This window comes from Oncorhynchus nerka, linkage group LG16 (assembly GCF_034236695.1).
Source record: "Oncorhynchus nerka isolate Pitt River linkage group LG16, Oner_Uvic_2.0, whole genome shotgun sequence".
NCBI classification, from domain to species: Eukaryota; Metazoa; Chordata; class Actinopteri; order Salmoniformes; family Salmonidae; genus Oncorhynchus; species Oncorhynchus nerka.
The window spans coordinates 23,678,477-23,698,287 of NC_088411.1; the positions used below are offsets into that span (position 1 = coordinate 23,678,477).

Genomic DNA, 19,811 nt, shown 5'->3' on the forward strand with positions numbered 1-19,811 from the left:
AGTTAGTCCGTGTGTAAGCTCTAGCCATGTAGATGATGTACCCAGCTGCCTTGTCTTGTGTGTGTCAGGAAATGCAGAGTGAAAATTGAGTTGACTAAATCTAATGAAGTCGTTACCATATTTGTTTGTCTGTTCTGACAGTGAGCTCAAACAGAACACAGTGTGGGCCCTGAATTAAAGACGCCTTGTCTATTGTCTATGTGGATATTGTATCTTCAATAGGATTCACCAGGAAGACTTGCTTGTCCAGTCCAAGGTTTATGGGCTCACATACTTGTATTTGTTTTGTCAAGCATCACAAGACCAGACGGTCACATATTTTCAGTGTATTTCTTTCCACTACGCAACAACTACTCAATTACATCCTTGGATAGATTCTAACTGCTGCATAAGACATATTTACAAAATCAACAAAAGTATTTTCTGGCATGTATTGATCACCCTTACAAGGATCCTTCCTGTTCAAATAAAGGTGAAAAGAAATGTTGGGGTGATGGTGGGTTGTTGGTTAATGTCAGTGTTGTTCCTTGTTCTCCAGACCTGAGCAAACACAAGCGCTATGAGATCAGGATGAGTGTTTATAATGTCATGGGGGAGGGACCAACTAGCACACCACAGGAAGTGTTTGTCGGAGAGGCAGGTAAGTCGCTCAGTGAGGTAGGGAGGTTACACACAACAATCTCTCTCTCTCTCTCTCTCTCTCTCTCTCTCTCTCTCTCTCTCTCTCTCTCTCTCTCTCTCTCTCTCTCTCTCTCTCTCTCTCTCTCATTTCAATCCTTACCTCAACAGAGGACCTGAATAGGAGAACTATAGACTATCCAGTATAGTAGAACTATAGACTATCTGACCACCCAGTATAGTAGAACTATAGACTATCTGACCACCCAGTATAGTAGAACTATAAACTATCTGACCACCTAGAATAGTAGAACTATAGACTATCTGACCACCTAGAATAGTAGAACTATAGACTATCTGACCACCTAGAATAGTAGAACTATAGACTATCCAGTATAGTAGAACTATAGACTATCTGACCACCTAGAATAGTAGAACTATAGACTATCTGACCCCCCTGAAGGCAGGGGGATTATTCTGCTTGTCGAGCTACTCTTGGCAAATGTTTATTGGATTGGTACCATTTACAAATGTGTTCAGGTTGCAGGATAAGTTTGTTTTTATTCAATTTGACTGTGTGAGCCTGGGCATAAAGTGAGAGTAGTTTTCCCTGTTCTCATCTGTAAAGCTATCAGTCCACACACAGGCAGCTAGACAGTAGTGTTTCCAGAAGCAGTGAGGAGAAAAACCCACTCAAACTGATTCCACTGATATTTCTTCTGTTTTGTTTCTACCTGGATTTTTTGCTAGATTTTTACTCCTTTTTTTCACAGTACCCACTGCCCCACCCCAGAACGTGGCCATCCAAACAGCAACGGCCACCCAGCTGGATGTGACGTGGGAGTCTCCTCCATTGGACACTCAGAACGGAGACATCCAGGGCTACAAGGTAAGTTGGAGGTTTCCATACCATAGAATTCTAATCATTTTAATCATTCAAGTCATTCAAATGTAATAACAGTTAGACGTTTCTGCGTGACTCTTTAATCACAGTGGGATGTAAAGGCTATCTTTACTATGAGCTAATATGTGTCTGTTCCCCATATCTCCTCCTCCCTCCAGGTGTACTTCTGGGAGCTCCAGCGTAAGAACGAGACAGAAAGGCTGCGGACCCTGTTCTTGCCAGAGGGAGGGGTCAAGCTGAAGAACCTGACTGGATACACCACCTACATGATAAGTGTGGCCCCCTTCAACGCAGCTGGGGACGGGCCCCGGAGCCCCCCGACCAGGGGCCGCACACAGCAGGCTGGTAAGCATACTGTCATGTATACTGTGTACAGTAAACAGTATACTGCCATGTAAAGAAAGCCACAGGAGTTGTCTGGGTCTTAAAATGAAAGGAAAGCAATTTTATTGACTTAAATTCAAATTCCTCCTCCAACCCTCAAACATTCCAAGGGTTTCTGTCTGTGAGCTTTTATATGATGTTGTTGTCAGCATGCCAAGCCAGAAATGTTAGAAACCACACGGCATAAACATCAGTTCCCCATCAATGGCCTCTTTCAGTCTCAGTTTCAGGCTCATCCGCTGGTTTCCTGGACAGTCTTGTTTGGTATGAGATGGTATGAAAATGTTTAGAGGCTATATTTTTTCTGTTTTTTGTCTCAAAGCTCCTTCCTGTGGTTTCTTGGAAATGCTTTCTCTCTGGCACAGTTATCTAAATAGCAACAGAAGACAGTCACCAGATTGTTTTTCCCTCCAAAGATCACCCCCCCCCCCTCCTTTCTGTACAGTCACTATAGAAATGTGTTTCTGATCATCTGATCCCCTTGTAAAAAAGGAACATTTTTGCAGTTTGCTGTGTTTGATATCTCAAGGGGGAGGGCGCAAAAGGGGTTGGAAGACACAGAGGGGGGATGTGCTCTGACCTTTTAGGCGAGAGATGGAATAGATGGAAGCAATGACAAGTGTGTTGAGGAGAGGGCAAGAGATGGAGGAGAAGAGATACACAGGGCTGATAGCAGGAGAATCATCACACAATGAAGTCTGTGTTTGAGGGTTACAAATAGTCCTACTCAACGATGTAAGAGAACAGGAGAGCTGTGTTCTTTGTACAGTAGTAGTGTCACAAGCTCATTTATGTCACTAGCCTATTATTACTGGAGCCTGACGGCATGATGGCTGTCATGCCCTGGGGACATTAAATGACTCTAAAAGCAAACAAACAGCACATCATCAATAGTTTTGAAATTACTTTGCGTCTTCAAAATCGAGAGGCTGAGACAATAAAAAGGGCTTTGGCTAATGCGAGCCGGAAAGGGTCATAGAAGCAGAAGCCTATCTCTTGTTTCTGTAGTGTGAGGCAGCTTGATGTACAAGTACACCCCCTGGACGCTAGTCTATCACAGGGCCATCCTAATGTACACAATCCAAAATATAACTGTACATTCCTCTGACCCCCTAACCTCTGACCTGTGTGTCCTCTGACCTCCAGCCCCCAGCGCTCCCAGCTTCATCCACTTCAGTGAGCTGACCACTACTTCAGTCAACGTGTCCTGGGGTGAGCCCACCTACCCCAACGGCATCCTGGAGGGCTACCGGCTGGTCTACGAGCCCTGCACCCCTGTGGACGGTAAGACACCCCCCTCAACCTGTCCGACGCATCCCACCTCACATCTGACAACTCACAGTTAATGCCCATCTCTGAGGATGCATTCCAAATTACACCCAATTCCTATGTAGTCCACTACTTTTGACCAGGGCCCTGTGGGACCTATGGGCCCTTATCTAAAGTAGTGCCCTATATAGGGGAATAGAGTGTAATTTGGGACACAACCTGAGTCTCTCTCACTGTATGAGGGTAGGCTAAACATCAACATACCTAATAACTACATTGAAAAACTATATTTTTCCATTGCTGAGTGAGTGGTGGCCATTATTTCATTTGTTGACGCCAAATAGCATGCTGAATCAGTTGATAATGTTGCTATGTTAACCCTTTTCATTCATTTCCCATGTATGTCCCAACAACTGTTGGAGTGTGCCTGTGTCTGTATGTGTGTCAGTGTGTGTGTGTGTGTGTAATACCCAGTCCCTGGGTATTAGCCCCACTCTAAATGTGGTGTGTTTGTCTAGAGTCTACCGTGGCCTGTGCCGACTGTCTTCACTCCCCCTCCCCCCCAGGCGTCAGTAAGATAGTGACGGTGGACGTCAAAGGGGCCCCGTTCTGGATGAAGATCAAGGATCTGGCTGACGGGGTGACCTACAACTTCAGGATCCGGGCAAAGACGTTCACCTATGGGCCTGAGGTGGAGGCTAACATCACCATGGGGCCTGGGGAAGGTTTGTCTACCTCTAGCTGAGGCCCATATCCTGACTTGCAATATGCACACTTAACTCAACCTTCTATGTAAAATCCTTAATTGACATCAATGAATGATTTACACATGCCAGAGTGTGTGGATCTCAAGTTAAGCTTAGGCCCTGAATATGCCCTAATATTTTGAAGGTATATTGAGGTTGCCTGACCCTACAACCTTTCTCTAACCTTTGACCACCATGCAGGAGCCCCCGGCCCCCCTGGAGAGCCCTTCATCTCTCGCTACGGCTCAGCTCTGACCATCCACTGGGCTAACGGTGACCCCGGGAGGTCGCCTATCACACGCTACGTCATCGAGGCCAGACCCTCAGGTATAGACACCCAACACGTGACATACTTGACTGGACTCCACTTGCTTGACTTATTACTTTTAGCTTCTAGTGGAGCAAAGGGCCTCAATGGTACATCTCCAGCGAACTATGTTCTGGACAGTTTTCATTTCTGGAGCCGGTGGACATATTGGATACTTCCAGATGGATCCACAGTTCACAATCCTTTCCAATCATGCAATCTGTTAACCCAGCTTGGTACTTGCTTCGACAGGAATAATATGATTTAGAACAGGGTGTCAATATGGTCCCAACAGACGGTGATGTTGACTCACTATGCTTTTAATGGCGTATTGATTGGGGTGCATCGGAGCTTGAGACGTAACGTCAGGTTTCGCCTGTGATTGACAGCTGTACAGCGGGAATAGAGGAATGATGGATGGAGGCACATCGAGAGAGATGGATTACACCACTGGTGACTTGAGGAATGGGTGGATGGGAGTAGGGGGCACTGAGCCCCAGATGTTAAGAAAGTATCATGCAGATTCACTTGGTAGCATAACGAGTGAGCCTGTGCCTAACCACATCAGTAGGACTACTCAGCTGTCCATAATACTAGTTACTATGGCACAGTTTTTCCTTGTCAGGAAAATACTCCTGGCGCTACTACAGATGAACTTTACCCTTCATATCTTCACTACGTCACTAGTGACATAAACTTTAAATGAACTCTGGTGTTGGCTGATGTTCTTGAGCACTCCATAAACGTCAAACTCCTCGGAAGATGTATGGTTATTAGCACTTAGGCCTTATGGATTCTGGCAGCCATTACAAAAGCAAACATGAAACATCCCATAATATTCCATCTTGTGAATCATACCTACTGACTTTTTATACGGTTGTATACCTCTCAAAGACAAGAGAGCAGTATGGGAGATTTACAATATATGAATTGCATGATGTTTATATGGTTTGAATTACCTTGGATATAGCCAGATTATGTTTTATACTAACATATAGGCTTTTAAATGGGCTTTTCTATCGATTATATAATGACTACTTTCAGTCTCGTTTACCGCAGTTTTTTCATGTTTGATTACTACTCATCCAAAAACCTTCTTCTACTTCTTCTACTCTGCTAACAGATGAAGGCTTGTGGGATATCTTGATCAAGGACATCCCAAAGGAAGTGACGTCATACACCTTCAACATGGACATTCTGAAGCAAGGGGTTAGTTATGACTTCCGGGTCATTGGAGTGAACGACTACGGCTACGGATCTCCTAGTCCACCCTCAGCCTCCATATCTGGTGAGTTATTTCATATATCTATGTCCCAAATGTCACCCTATTCCCTTGTGCACTGCTTTTGACCAGGGTCCATAGGGGGGACATTTGGGACACAATGGTAATTGAGCGTCGGGTTTTCATGTTAATCAATGACAAAATCTTACCTAGTTTTATAGAATTTAAGAATAATCAGTGTAACAGAAAATATATCGTTTTCAGAAGCTTCCTTTGCGTCAGTGCTCCCTGCTCTGTCCTTGTGTTTAGTCCAGTTGTTATATTGCCTGTGTTCTTCTCCTCCAGCCAAAAAGGTGGCACCGTTCTATGAGGAGTGGTGGTTCCTTGTGGTGGTGGCTCTCGTGGGACTCATCTTCATCCTTCTACTGGTCTTCATCCTTATCATCAGAGGACAGAGCAAGAAGTACGCCAAGAAATCTGAATCAGGTGAGAGGTCGAGCGGAAGACATGATCAGCATCATATTACTAGACAACAAGGTCTTTGTTATATTGCTTTTTATCTCAAAGATTCTGTATTTCTATTCTACAGTGGTCTACTTTTGGCATATAGCCTGCGGGGGGAGTAAAGGGGAGAGAGAGGAAGGGGAAAGTAAAGGGGAGAGAGAGGGAGAAGTGGTGGACAGAGAGAGAGACAGGGAGAAATGAGAGAAAGAGACAGTGATCTGTAGAGGAGGAGTATAGTAGGGGGCCTATCTAGTTGTGCAGTCTGCTCCTCTCTGACATCAGCAGGTATTTCCTCTGCCTCAGCACTTCTCTCTGCTGTGTGGCGCTGCCAGTGCCAGGCTGCCAGGCTGGGGCAACCCACGGGTCTGAAACACAAGAGGTCCTTTCTTCTCTTCTCTCCCTTCTCTCTCGTCTCTCGCTTCCCTCCCTTCTCTGCTCTCTAACACAGAGATACTCTCATAAACCCCCTTTAACCCCCCTCATGGAATACTGGACTGGTGCAAGTTTACAAATCAGCTCGTTATCGTGACTAAATGTTTGCAGAACGGCAGCTTTGCCGCCAGATGCCCTTGGAGGGGTCTGCTGTGTGAGGGGGGTAGTATATGTTTGGACCCTTGGAATCTATGTTTAGATGCCTGGCTAAACTCACCTAATATACTGGTGATGACATCATTGTGGTATTTCCAGTCACTCTAGTTTCTATAGAACTCAGCAGTAACAGTAGTAGTGGTAGAGTGCATAACATAGCATATGCATAACATCCATTCATGAGCCATCTTCTTGTGTTTCTATAGAACTCAAAGTGTATGTCCCAAATGGCACCCTATTCCATATGTAGTGCACTACTTTTGATCAGGACCCATAGGGTGCCATTTGGGACACAACCATACATTAGTAACAGTACTAAAGCTGATCCACCCCCTAAAAATATATATATTTTTAAACAGTACTAGAGTGGGCTACTGTACATGACATACATAATACAACATCCATGCATCCTCTTCACAGCATCACTAACCCCCACCTGCCTGTCCGTCCATCCCTCTGGCCTGTGGTCACACAGTGTCTCCCTATGTGTGTTCATCAGGGAACAACTCTAACTGTAATGCCCTGACCCATGGAGATATGGTCAGCCTGGACGAGGGACGCTTCCCCGCCCTGGAACTCAACAACCGCCGGCTGTCCGTCAAGAACTCTTTCTGCCGTAAGAACGGCGTCTACACCAGGTCAGTAACTAGTATGCTAGCTGTTCTGGTAGACTTCCAGGCATTGCGCTAACGCTAGTTAGCTATGGTTTGCAAAACTACCTTCAACTACCTTCAAACTGCACGCAAACATGAAAATGGTATCCATGAGTTCATCTGACTTATTGTCAAAATCCCATTAAATTGACTGGTTTGAATATGTTTATGGTACTGTATAGTTACACAATACTAATGATTATGGTTCTGTGTTTGTCATTATTGAGGAACACTATGACCTCATGCCTTGAGAAGTCCAACTGAGGCTGATGGCTGGATGGAAAGGACTTTATGCTGTGATGGATTGGAATGGATACTCCTATAAAGCTCTGTTTCCACTGTAAAACAGTACACACAGAAAACTGCTGCTTTTTCTAATGAGGTGGTATATTACAGACCTGGGTTCAAGTACTATTTAAAATCTTTCAAAAACATTAAGCATTTGCTTTAGCTTGCCTAGTTTGCCAGATGGGCAGGATCTGTACCTGTGTGACTATTCTATTGATTCCATTGCACCAGGCAAGCTCAATCAAGCCCAGCCAAAGTATTTGAAATTATTTTTAAATAGTATTTGAACCCAGGTCTGGAATATTCCACTGTCCACAGCTTAACTGTTGATGAGTTCATTACCTTGTCTCTGTTAATCTCATTGTCTGGCACCTTGGACCAGTGATCTGAATGGTAACTGACCAAACTCAGGAGGGACTGAATATGGATTGAGTCACAGTTATAAACCCATGACCCTTTATTTTCCATTATATGATCACCCCAGTTGCAAAGCTACTGTTAATTTACCAAAGTTACCAGAAATGTCTATAATTTTGGTAATTGATGGTAATTTTTACTTGGAAAGCATTCATATATAGTATTTTTTTAAAGAATATATATATATATATGGATATCTGTGTCCATATTGTCCATGAGTTTCTAGTGGACAGACCATATGGTTCAAGAGAAAATAGACTAATTCATTTAAAAAGCATCTAATCAACAATGGTATTCATATTAACTCTGCAACTCTTCCAACTATCGACTTTTTTCACAATTGCCATCAGTTTGACGCCAAAACATTTACATCAAAGACATATTAACATAGTAAAAAAAGGGTTGAATAAAATATATAAAGGATCATTTCATGCTGAAACCCTCATATTAAACACCAATGGTATTCACTAATCTAGTGGTTTATATTTAGGATCATGTTTTACAGCTTTGTCATTATTCTAAAATCATCTTCTTTGATTATTTGATGTATTTTACATGTGATGAGGGCCCCAGAGGGCCAGAGATAATTAAAGACACCTGTAATCATCTGAAGTACCCAACAAGGTACAAGTTACCAAAATCCTGGTAGTTTACTGGTAACGTTAGAAAGTTTCCAGCAGTAATATACCCTCCCTTTGTATATCCATATTGCCTTGCCATATTATGAGCGATCACAGCATTGCCACTATTGAAATTAGTATTTTCACTGTTTCTTTCTGTGTTTTATCAGTACGTTAGGAATGACCACCACATTGCAGTATATTGCAGGCTCTGTGTTGAGTGTGTAATTGTGTGTGTAGTATTGCCAGCGCAATGGTATTAGGTTAGAGGAGATAGTATTAAGATGAGTGTGACTGACTGACTGTGTGAGCATCCCAAGTAGAGCACTAAATAGGGAATAGGGCTCCATTTGGGACTGACGGCGAGCGAGCTCACAACAACCAGCTGGAGAGCCAGGTGCCCTCTGCTCCGATGCTCTGATGCTCTGATGCTGTGCCCGGGGGAATTAGCCCTGTCCTTGATCCCCGGGAGGTGTGTGTGTGTGTGTGTTTGCCCTTGGGAAAGGATCAAAGGTGCCCTGGCCTTTGAGGAGCAGCCAGCTAGCCAAGTGAGAGGAGGGTTGAGAAGAATGGTGAGAAGAAGGAGTGAGAGGAGGGGTGAGAGGAGGAATGCTCAGATGTACCTCTGCTATCTTTGAACTCCCCATAGCTGAGGTGTAAGGAAGGGAATAACTGCTCTCGAGCGGCTAGATGTTTTTTTACCATTCGGCCATCAGATTTGCCACCAATGCTCCTTATAGGACACACCACTGCACTCTATACTCCTCTGTAAACTGGTCATCTCTGTATACCCATTGCAAGACCCACTGGTTGATGCTTATTTATAAAACCCTCTTAGGCCTCACTCCCTCCTATCTGAGATATCTACTGCAGCCCTCATCCTTCACATACAACACCCGTTCTGCCAGTCACATTCTGTTAAAGGTCCCCAAAGCACACACATCCCTGAGTCGCTTGTCTTTTCAGTTCGCTGCAGCTAACGACTGGAACAAGCTGCAACAAACACAAAAACTGGACTGTTTTATCTCAATCTCTTCATTCAAAGACTCAATCACGGACACTCTTACTGACAGTTGTGGCTGCTTTGCGTGATGTATTGTTGTCTCTACCTTTTTGCCCTCTGTGCTGTTGTCTGTGCCTAATAATGTTTGTACCATGTTTTGTGCTGCTACCATGTTGTGCTGCTGCCATGTTGTGTTGCTACCATGTTGTCATGTTGTGTTGCTACCATGCTGTGTTGTCATGTGTTGCTGCCTTGCTATGATGTTGTTTTAGGTCCCTCTTTGTGTAGTGTTGTCTCTCTTGTCGTGATGTGTGTTTTGTCCTATATATATATTTTTAAACATTTTTAACCCCAGCCCCCATCCCCGTAGGAGGCCTTTTGCCTTTTGGTCGGCCGTCATTGTAAATAAGAATTTGTTCTTAATTCACTTGCCTAGTTTAATAAAGGATAAATAATGTTCATTTATTTTGGTGGTTTACGAGAGGGTAAAGAGTGTGCTACTACCCCTCTCTACATTTGAGAACTGTTAAATATTTCACACCTCACTCACTCAACAGTGGATGAGCGTCTGAGTGATGGGGGAAGAGAGGGAGGGAGGGAGGGAGGGAGGGAGGAGTGGGCCTGTTGAGCAGAGCTTCCTCTGAATTGTTAAACAGGCAGTTTATCATAATCTCCCACAGGGCCGACAATAACATTTCTTCACATTCCCTCCTTAACCCTGTCTGCTCATAGCAGGGCTATCCCAGCCATCACTAATCTTGTGGAACTAGTCCTTTATCACAGGAGAGACTATTGTGGAACCAGCCCAATGTGTATCTGCATCTTGTTGTAACATCTAGTGCGTGAGATTAGCCCAGGACCAATAAGCAATTTGAAAGCAATTTGAATTAGTAGTGGAGATTTGTATAGATCTTACTGCAGAGGGGAGAATGTGATGGGACAAAGTTACAGGTTTGTCATTGAGAGTTTGTGTTGACATTTTTATTACACAGTGAACTGCTTTTTATCTAAATGACGAAGGGAGACTTGTCTTGTCTATGTCAGTCTGGGGACATTAAGGTCAACAGCAGACAGACATCAGACTTGTCTTGTCTATGTCAGTCTGGGGACTTTAAGGTCAACAGCAGACAGACATCAGACTTGTCTTGTCTATGTCAGTCTGGGGACTTTAAGGTCAACAGCAGACAGACATCAGACTTGTCTTATCTATGTCAGTCTGGGGACTTTAAGGTCAACAACAGACAGACATCAGACTTGTCTTGTCTATGTCAGTCTGGGGACTTTAAGGTCAACAGCAGACAGACATCAGACTTGGGCCGGGCTGGGATAGGCTCTGATCCAACAGCAGACAGACATCAGACTTGGGCCGGGCTGGGATAGGCTCTGATCCAACAGCAAATGGACAGCAGACTTGCTCAGCAATTCATCCAACGGCTCCAGGAAGATGGATGTTAGCGTTGTCCAGGTTCCAGACAGCTGGGATGTGACAGGGGAGACCTGAGCTAGCTCAACATGATCCGGACCTTATTTGGAGGAGCAAGGAGAATGTTGCAACTAATGTTGCAACTTGTATCGCTTATCAAGCAGTGCAGTCCTTCATTAGTGACTGTGTGTCCTCCTCTATCTAACAGGGCTGTCAGCAAGGTCACAGTGTTGGAGGTTATAGGATCAAGGATCTACTAACAGCCATTTATGGGCCAAAATGAAAGGTCCTGAACTCCCCTTTCTGAAAAGTACTTTTACTCTCATGGCTAACGACCAGGAAGTTTGAAAAGACAGGCTGAGTTGGCGGGAGCTTATGTTCATGACAGCTCTTGTTAAACAACTTGGAGGCAGTGAGCGGTGTTGCAGTAAAATCATCTCAAGCAAATTTGGTGATACACAAAGCAACTCAAACAACATGGAAATTGCATCAATTATATCCTTTTTTCAATGATTTTTTTACATACATTTCACACTTTGCATATCTCTTGTGATGCAGTTCACAGCAGCACTGACGGATGTGTTGACTTGACAACTGCCTCTGAGTTTTCAATGACCCTTCCCCCCTTTTGTTCCATGCTGGCTGAAGACCTAGCTAGCTAGTAACACCAGACACAGATGAAGACCTAGCTAGCTAGTAACACCAGACACAGATGAAGACCTAGCTAGCTAGTAACACCAGACACAGATGAAGACCTAGCTAGCTAGTAACACCAGACACAGATGAAGACCTAGCTAGCTAGTAACACCAGACACAGATGAAGACCTAGCTAGCTAGTAACACCAGACACAGATGAAGACCTAGCTAGCTAGTAACACCAGACACAGATAAAGACCTAGCTAGCTAGTAACACCAGACACAGATGAAGACCTAGCTAGCTAGTAACACCAGACACAGATGAAAGAGATGAAAGAGTAAACACTGAAGTATCTTTGCCATAGATGAATGGGGTAAACTTTTAATTATATTTGCTGACAACTTAGTCATATATTGGAGAGTAGAGTATCTAGCTATATAAACCACAACCCTCTGCAAACACGCCTTCTGTGATGTTGGTTATAAGGCTGTACTTATTTAAATTAGGGAAGAGAATATCATGTTACCATTTGTGTATTCCAATGAGAGTTAAGGTGATGTCACCTTGTCTCCTTAATAATGAATGCAAGTGTTTGACATGCGGGAGGAGACCAGTAACTTTATGATCAAACTTTATCAATGTAGAAGCAACAGTCATTTTATATACTTTGAGCTGGTTTCCTTCAAACATCATCCAATTTCAAGAAAAACATTATTTGGACTGTTCATGACCTTTAACTTATAGAAAATGTCAATAATACATGAATAGATTACCATTGTGCTCATTTCACTCCTGTATCCAAGTGTATTAAATGTAATCTTGTTACAAATTATTAACAGTATTAGATGGAATTGAATTGCAGCTCTCTCCGTGATTTCCCTAAAGGGTCGGGATTTAGTTCAAATTTGTTAGCACCACGCTCGTGATTACCCCCCACCCCCCACACCACACACACACACACACACACACACACACACACACACACAATGTGTCAATTACAGAGCCCCTGATACAGAAGGACAAAAAATAAATACATGTACATTACTTTTGTCAAATGTTTGGGAATAAGAGATTTGAAAGTCTAGGTTTCAAAGTTTGGTTTTGGGAATGCCCTCAACCTCTAAACAAAATATTTGTGGAAGAAATACTTGTGCAAAATAAGGTTGATTTTGGACTGTAAAACTGAACAGTTTGGTGTGGCCTGAGGGAGAGAGAGAGACAGACAGTGAGGGAGAGAGAGATTGAGAGAGGCTGTCCCGGCCAAACCAACCAGGGCCAGTCAACAAAAACAGATGTCTGATTGTTTAACAGGCTTAGGGACAGAGGGAGGACAATGTGGAGGAATTTATGCAGAACGCAAAGCCATCTTTTTTTCAGCAAATTTTAAGAAGAACCCTTGAGTGCTTTGAGAGAGCTGTTCTGAGGGCACCACTTGTGGGTGTTGTGAGGTCTCTCTCTCTCCCCTTCTCGCTCTCATAACAAGCATTCTCAATACCCTCCCCTTGACCCTATCCACTACACTTATTCACTCACTCCACTGCTCATAAAGATCCCTCACTCCATACTCATAAATCGTGCCCTTGTAAACCTCCACTCCACACTTATCTATGAATGGAGAGGTTTTTAAAGTGTCACCCATGAAACATGGCTGTTGACTCCTACATGGATTCATATGGATGATAACTTACACAAGAGAACGAACAATAACCTAACCTACACATCCTGAGCCTTCCTATGTGAGACTGCATGGGGGTTTCTGCCTATGCAGTGAGCTCCTCCATTCCATAAGGGTTCAATTCATGAGTTGGTCACAAGGCTAACTGTGCCTGCCATTGCAGCCCACAGTGTTTAATCAGAAGAGATGATTCATACTGAATGCAGGCAGGCTGGGATCTAATGGCTGTCCCATGATCCTGATAATAAACAACCCCACCATACCCCCCTGCCCCCTACCCACCACTACCCAAATAAAAAGTGAATGTAGTGTCTCCATCAGATATTAGAGGGAACAGTATTTTTATCCCTTGAAAGTAGACTATTAGTGTTAAGTGCCTGGAGACAGACAGTTCAGTACATTTCACTGATCATCAGTGTGTATCCTTCAACTGTTTCCCTGGTTCCTTTCATGCAGTTTCTCTGTGCCATGTCACTCTGATGTGTGAACAGGATTTCTTTAGTGATTTAATACAAGTTGCTAAAGAGGATGGAACTTTCTGTTTCCAAAACGCTATATATCCATTTTCAGAAATGTTGGTAAATTAGCTTGTATTGTTTAAAATCTTATGAAAGAGATTGGTGTGTTTTTTCACTATCTAATCATGGCATGGGGTTATTCGATGACAGCATGTATTTGTTTAAAATCGATCACTTGATGGTTTCATTTTACGGTATATATATATATACAGTGGGGCAAAAAAGTATTTAGTCAGCCACCAATTGTGCAAGTTCTCCCACTTAAAAAGATGAGAGAGGCCTGTAATTTTCATCATAGGTCCACTTCAACTATGACAGACAAAATGAGAAAAAAATCCAGAAAATCACATTGTAGGATTTTTAATGAATTTTTTGGGCAAATTATGGTGGAAAATAAGTATTTGGTCAATAACAAAAGTTTATCTCAATACTTTGTTATTTACCCTTTGTTGGCAATGACAGAGGTCAAACATTTTCTGTAAGTCTTCACAAGGTTTTCACACACTGTTGCTGGTATTTTGGCCCATTCCTCCATGCAGATCTCCTCTAGAGCAGTGATGTTTTGGGGCTGTTGCTGGGCAACACAGACTTTCAACTCACTCCAAAGATTTTCTATGGGGTTGAGATCTGGAGACTGGCTAAGCCACTCCAGGACCTTGAAATGCTTCTTACGAAGCCACTCCTTTGTTGCCCGGGTGGTGTGTTTGGGATCATTGTCATGCTGAAAGACCCAGCCACGTTTCATCTTCAATGCCCTTGCTGATGGAAGGAGGTTTTCACGCAAAATCTCACGATACATGGCCCCATTCATTCTTTCCTTTATACGGATCAGTCGTCCTGGTCCCTTTGCAGAAAAACAGCCCCAAAGCATGATGTTTCCACCCCCATGCTTCACAGTAGGTATGGTGTTCTTTGGATGCAACTCAGCATTCTTTGTCCTCCAAACACGACGAGTTGAGTTTTTACCAAAAATATCTATTTTGGTTTCATCTGACCATATGACATTCTCCCAATCTTCTTCTGGATCATCCAAATGCTCTCTAGCAAACTTCAGACGGGCCTGGACATGTACTGGCTTAAGCAGGGGGACACGTCTGGCACTGCAGGATTTGAGTCCCTGGCGGCGTAGTGTGTTACTGATGGTAGGCTTTGTTACTTTGGTCCCAGCTCTCTACAGGTCATTCACTAGGTCCCCCCGTGTGGTTGAGGTGAGATCTTGCGTGGAGCCCCAGATCGAGGGAGATTATCAGTGATCTTGTATGTCTTACATTTCCTAATAATTGCTCCCACAGTTGATTTCTTCAAACCAAGCTGGATTTTTTTCTCATTTTGTCTGTCATAGTTGAAGTGGACCTATGATGAAAATTACAGGCCTCTCTCATCTTTTTAAGTGGGAGAACTTGCACAATTGGTGGAACTTGCACAAATGCCCCACTGTGTATATATATATAAATATACATAAATATGGTCCTGTCTCCTCAGGTCTCCTCCTCGGCCCAGCCCAGGCAGTCTAAACTACTCTGATGAGGATTTGAGCACCACCAAGTACAACGATCTGATCCCAGCTGAGACCAGCAGCCTGACCGAGAAACCATCTGAGATATCAGACTCTCAGGTACCAACAGTATGTACTACTACTCTTAACGTCTCCCATCTCACTGTCTGTCACACTGTCTGTCTGTCAACATATTGAATCCCTCTGCACCTCACCTTCACATTGATGCTATGTGGATCTAGGGGTGGGGCATCAGAATTTCCCCCACTAATGGTTAAGATTAGGCCTGGGGGAGGAGCAGCTATATCCCAGATCTGTACCTAAAGGAAACAGCACGCCGGAGTGATTGGCTCAGTGCCTCATCCAGGCGCCTGGTTGTGATCGAATGTAACCTTGTCTGTGAGCACACTCAGGGCATTGATAGGTTTGGATGTGAAATGTGTCCCATGTCTCTCCTGGTCTCTATGGGGCTGTCAGTCTGAGCTGGAGGCAGGTTCTGGGAGTAGGGCCAGTGGCCAGTGCCCAGCGCTGGTGGTGGTCGGAATCAAGCACAGAGGATGGACATGCACACATACACACACAGACTGGAGTGTCGGCTGCTTTCTCAGGCCCAGACTGGATTCCTTCCACAGCCCTGTCCTCATCTTGGGCAACCGTTACCCATAATGCCCTTCAATACCGGTCCCAGTCTGCTGTTGGCATCTGCTGAATCAGAGGGACAGACAGGGCTGGGGCCCAATGAACAGCTTTCATCAATGGACTGGATGTCTCTCTCGCTTCCTCTCTCTCATCTTTCTCTCTCTCTCTGCTTCTCCTCTCTCTCTTTATCTCACTCTCTCTTTATCTCCCTCTCTCTTTATCCCTCAGATCTCAAATTAAATTTTTATCTCACTTTTCATTTTGATCTTTTTCCTGGCTGGCTCGTTTTCCCCTGTGTCTATACTGATCCCCTTGTTGCTGTCTTTGTTCACGCTCTTTCCCACCTGTACTCTGCTCTTGTGGTTTGTGTGAAAACCCTGTGGTCGGTAGTCTGGTTTTGATGGCAGTCAGATGAAAGTGAGGGGGAAGCGGTTCTAAATTCCCCTGGTATCAGCCTTCCTTCTATGTTTTCTTTCATCTTGGAATTTTTTACTCTAGCTTTCCCAAATTATATAGGACTCTATTCCCTATATAGTGCACTCCTTTTGACCAGAGCTCTATGGCACTGTAGTAGTGCACTATAAAGAGAATAGGTTGCCATTTGGGATTCTGTTTCTACGAAATCCATTCCAGTGTGAATTCCAAAGAGCCAGAAGTCTCTCTCCACCTTATCAAGAGCTTAGCTTCTTTCACATCAATGGAGAAATCTCCCACCCAATGAACTGCTACGGACAGGATCTTTCCCTACAACCAAAACATCCTCCAATGTGAGCCATTTTTACATGTCATCATCGGGCTGACATATCTACCGTTCCACACCCCTGTATTGTCAAACAAGTTCAAATACAGTAGCCATATCTAGCCCTCCAGCCCTCCAACAACCCCTGCCACCACCCCAGACTTAAGGGGGCCAGACAGGAGTCACATTTGATGGGATTGGAGAGCCTGTTCCTCTTAGCCCCGCGGTTCCCCTGCCATCCCCTCTGACAGCATATCATCACCCAGATGACCAGGAATGTGATGCTCCTTTTGAAGTTTTATTGAGCGGATAACTCCAGGCCATCAGCTTACACACACACACACACACACACACACACACACACACACACACACACACACACACACACACACACACACACACACACACACACACACACAACCCCAGGCTATCAGCTCTGTTCAGTGTTGGGTTGGGGTTGGGGCTGTCTCCATTAAGCCCTATGGGCCTCCAGTGGCAGGTATAAATTGGCTATTGTCTTCCTCTTAAGAAGGGATTTGGAAGAAGAAGAAGTTAATGTGGGGTTGTCGTGGCAACCAGGCCACCACAACTGTGCCGGGACTGTCTGCAGGTAGACAAGACAAACAGTCTCCAGAAGCCAGGAGACCGTGTTGACTTAGGCGGTTTGTTCAGTCAAGTGTCACCGTTTCTCTGTGTGTCTGTGTGTGTGACACTCTGCATAGAGACCAGCGGTAGAGAATGGAATGAGCTCATCTCTGAGGCGATGGGAGATGGTTTGAAGATAATGTCTGCATCCCAAATGGCACCCTATTCCTTTTGTAGTGCCTTATTGCCCCATTTCAAAAGTAGTGCACTATAGAGGGAATAGAGTGCCATTTGAAACTCAACCAGTGTGATGCTTCATCATGGGAGAGGAAAGAACATATCTGTGTGTTCTCCACCCATGGACGTTGTGTGTTACTGGAGCTGAGACATAGACACCACATTGAAAAACGTCTGCTGTGTTATGATTGTCTCCCATAACAACGCAGATGATTGTTTTGACTGGAACTACTCCGAGGGTTCGTCTGTAGCATTATTAAAATGCTATTATTAAGTCATATGATGTCACTTCCTGGAACCAAACAAAAATAGAATAGGATGTGAGTATGCTAGAACATAAAAAGATAGAGAAAGATTATATTAATGAAATGCTGTTTTGTGTCTTCTCACTTTTGTTTTGTATTTCACTTGCTTTGGCAATGTAAACACGTTTCCATGCCAATAACGCCCCTTTGTAAACACGTTTCCATGCCAATAACGCCCCTTTGTAAACACGTTTCCATGCCAATAACGCCCCTTTGTAAACACGTTTCCATGCCAATAACGCCCCTTTGTAAACACGTTTCCATGCCAATAACGCCCCTTTGTAAACACGTTTCCATGCCAATAACGCCCCTTTGTAAACACGTTTCCATGCCAGTAAACGCCCCTTTGAATTGACTTGAGAGAGAGAGAGAAACAGAGGAAATACTTGACAATAAAATACTATAATTCCTTACATATATTTCTGATGTTAGACATTTATACTGAGACAGCAATGTTACATTTTCAGACAATAGCCCAGAGCCAAATCTGTCAGTACTCTCTGATGAATATGTGCATCCTAAACAACAGCAGTGTGTGTTCAGAGGGGGATTAAAACTCTGTAGTCACACTAAATCCCTGTCTCAAATGATGTACAGCTGGATTTAAGGGGATTCCGCAATCAATTTTTTATAATCATACACACACACGGACACACACTTATACGAGCGCATAAACACACACAAACATACCTCATCCTCCTCCCTCTGTACTGTCCTAGTGTTTGTCTGCTGCCTGGGGTTCCTGCTGTGCTCACTGTAACAGTGAAGAGAGGGAAATAGTGCACCCCCCATCCTCCCTTTCTGTTATGATCCATAACTACATGACAAAGGGTCACCTCTCTCTCTCTCTCTCTCTCTCTCTCTCTCTCTCTGTCTCTCTCTCTCTCTCTCTCTTTTCTCTCTCTCAAGGTGATAGGGTTATGGGAGATTCTTTAACCCCAATTCCCAAGATAAAGTTCACAAGAGTCTGACAGCTAGAACAGCACTGAAGACCCAACTATGCATTCCACTCTTGCCCCCATCTATACTGAACAAAAATATAAGCCCAACATGCAACAACAGAGTTACAGTTCCTATCAGGAAATCAGTCAAGTGAAATAAATTTCTTAGGTCTATGGATTTCACATGACTGGGCAGGGGCGCAGCCATGTGTGGGCCTGGGAGGGCATAAGCCCACCCACTTGAGAGCCAGACCCACCCACTGAGCAGCCAGGCCAAGCCAATCAGAATGAGTTTTCCCCAACAAAAGGGATTTATTATTTATTACAGACATAAATACTCCTCCGTTTCATCAGCTGTTCAGTGGCTGGTCTCAGACAATCCTGCATGTAAAGTAACCAGATGTGGAGGTCCTGGGCTGGCGTGGTTACACGTGGTCTGCGGTTGTGAGGCCGGTTGAACGTATTGAGAAATTCTCTAAGACGAAGTTGGAGGCGGATATAGAAGAGCATTAACATTCAATTATCTGGCAATAGTTCTGGTGGACATTCCTGCACTCAGCATGCCAACTGCACACTCCTTCAAAACATGAAACATCTGTGGCATTGTGTTGTGTGACAAAATTTCACCTTTTAGAGTGGCCTTATTGTCCCCAGAACAAGGTGCACCTGTGTAATGATCATGCCGTTTAATCAGCTTTTTTATATGCTACACCTGTTAGGTGGATGGATTATCTTGGCAAAGGAGAAATACTCACTAACAGGGATGTAAACATATTTGTGCACAACATTTGAGAGAAATAAGCTTTTTGTGCGTATGGAACATTTCTGGGATCTTTTATTTCAGCTCATGAAACATGGGACCAACACTTTACATGTTGTGTTTATATTTTTGTTTTGTGTATTCTAGGACAACGAGTCTTCTGAGAAGTCTAGAGATTTTCTCAGAGAATACTGTATGTCACTTTGACTCCACACCTTCTGTATCTCTGTCTCCATAAAGAAGCTCGTCTTTATCCCTGGGTGTTGAGAGTTTGACCTCTAGGATGATGAGGTCAATGTGATTTCCAAATCAAATCAAATCCAATTTTATTTGT

At 43.9% G+C, this 19,811-nt stretch overlaps 1 protein-coding gene across 8 annotated transcripts in view; it reads left to right on the plus strand.

Annotated features, from left to right (window-relative positions):
* sdk2b (sidekick cell adhesion molecule 2b) overlaps positions 1-19,811 on the plus strand; it is a 503,042-nt gene that overhangs the window by 466,381 nt on the left and 16,850 nt on the right. For 2 of the 8 annotated variants that reach the window (XM_065002523.1, XM_065002528.1), the window contains 10 exons: positions 539-640; positions 1,392-1,507; positions 1,681-1,867; positions 3,053-3,190; positions 3,694-3,900; positions 4,123-4,248; positions 5,352-5,516; positions 5,796-5,936; positions 7,018-7,180; positions 15,259-15,400. In XM_065002523.1, coding sequence (XP_064858595.1) covers positions 539-640; positions 1,392-1,507; positions 1,681-1,867; positions 3,053-3,190; positions 3,694-3,900; positions 4,123-4,248; positions 5,352-5,516; positions 5,796-5,936; positions 7,018-7,180; positions 15,259-15,400 — 1,487 coding nt within the window. The remainder of the gene's footprint in view (positions 1-538; positions 641-1,391; positions 1,508-1,680; positions 1,868-3,052; positions 3,191-3,693; positions 3,901-4,122; positions 4,249-5,351; positions 5,517-5,795; positions 5,937-7,017; positions 7,181-15,258; positions 15,401-19,811) is intronic. The other 6 variants (XM_065002524.1, XM_065002525.1, XM_065002526.1 and 3 more) reach the window with 6 other exon arrangements.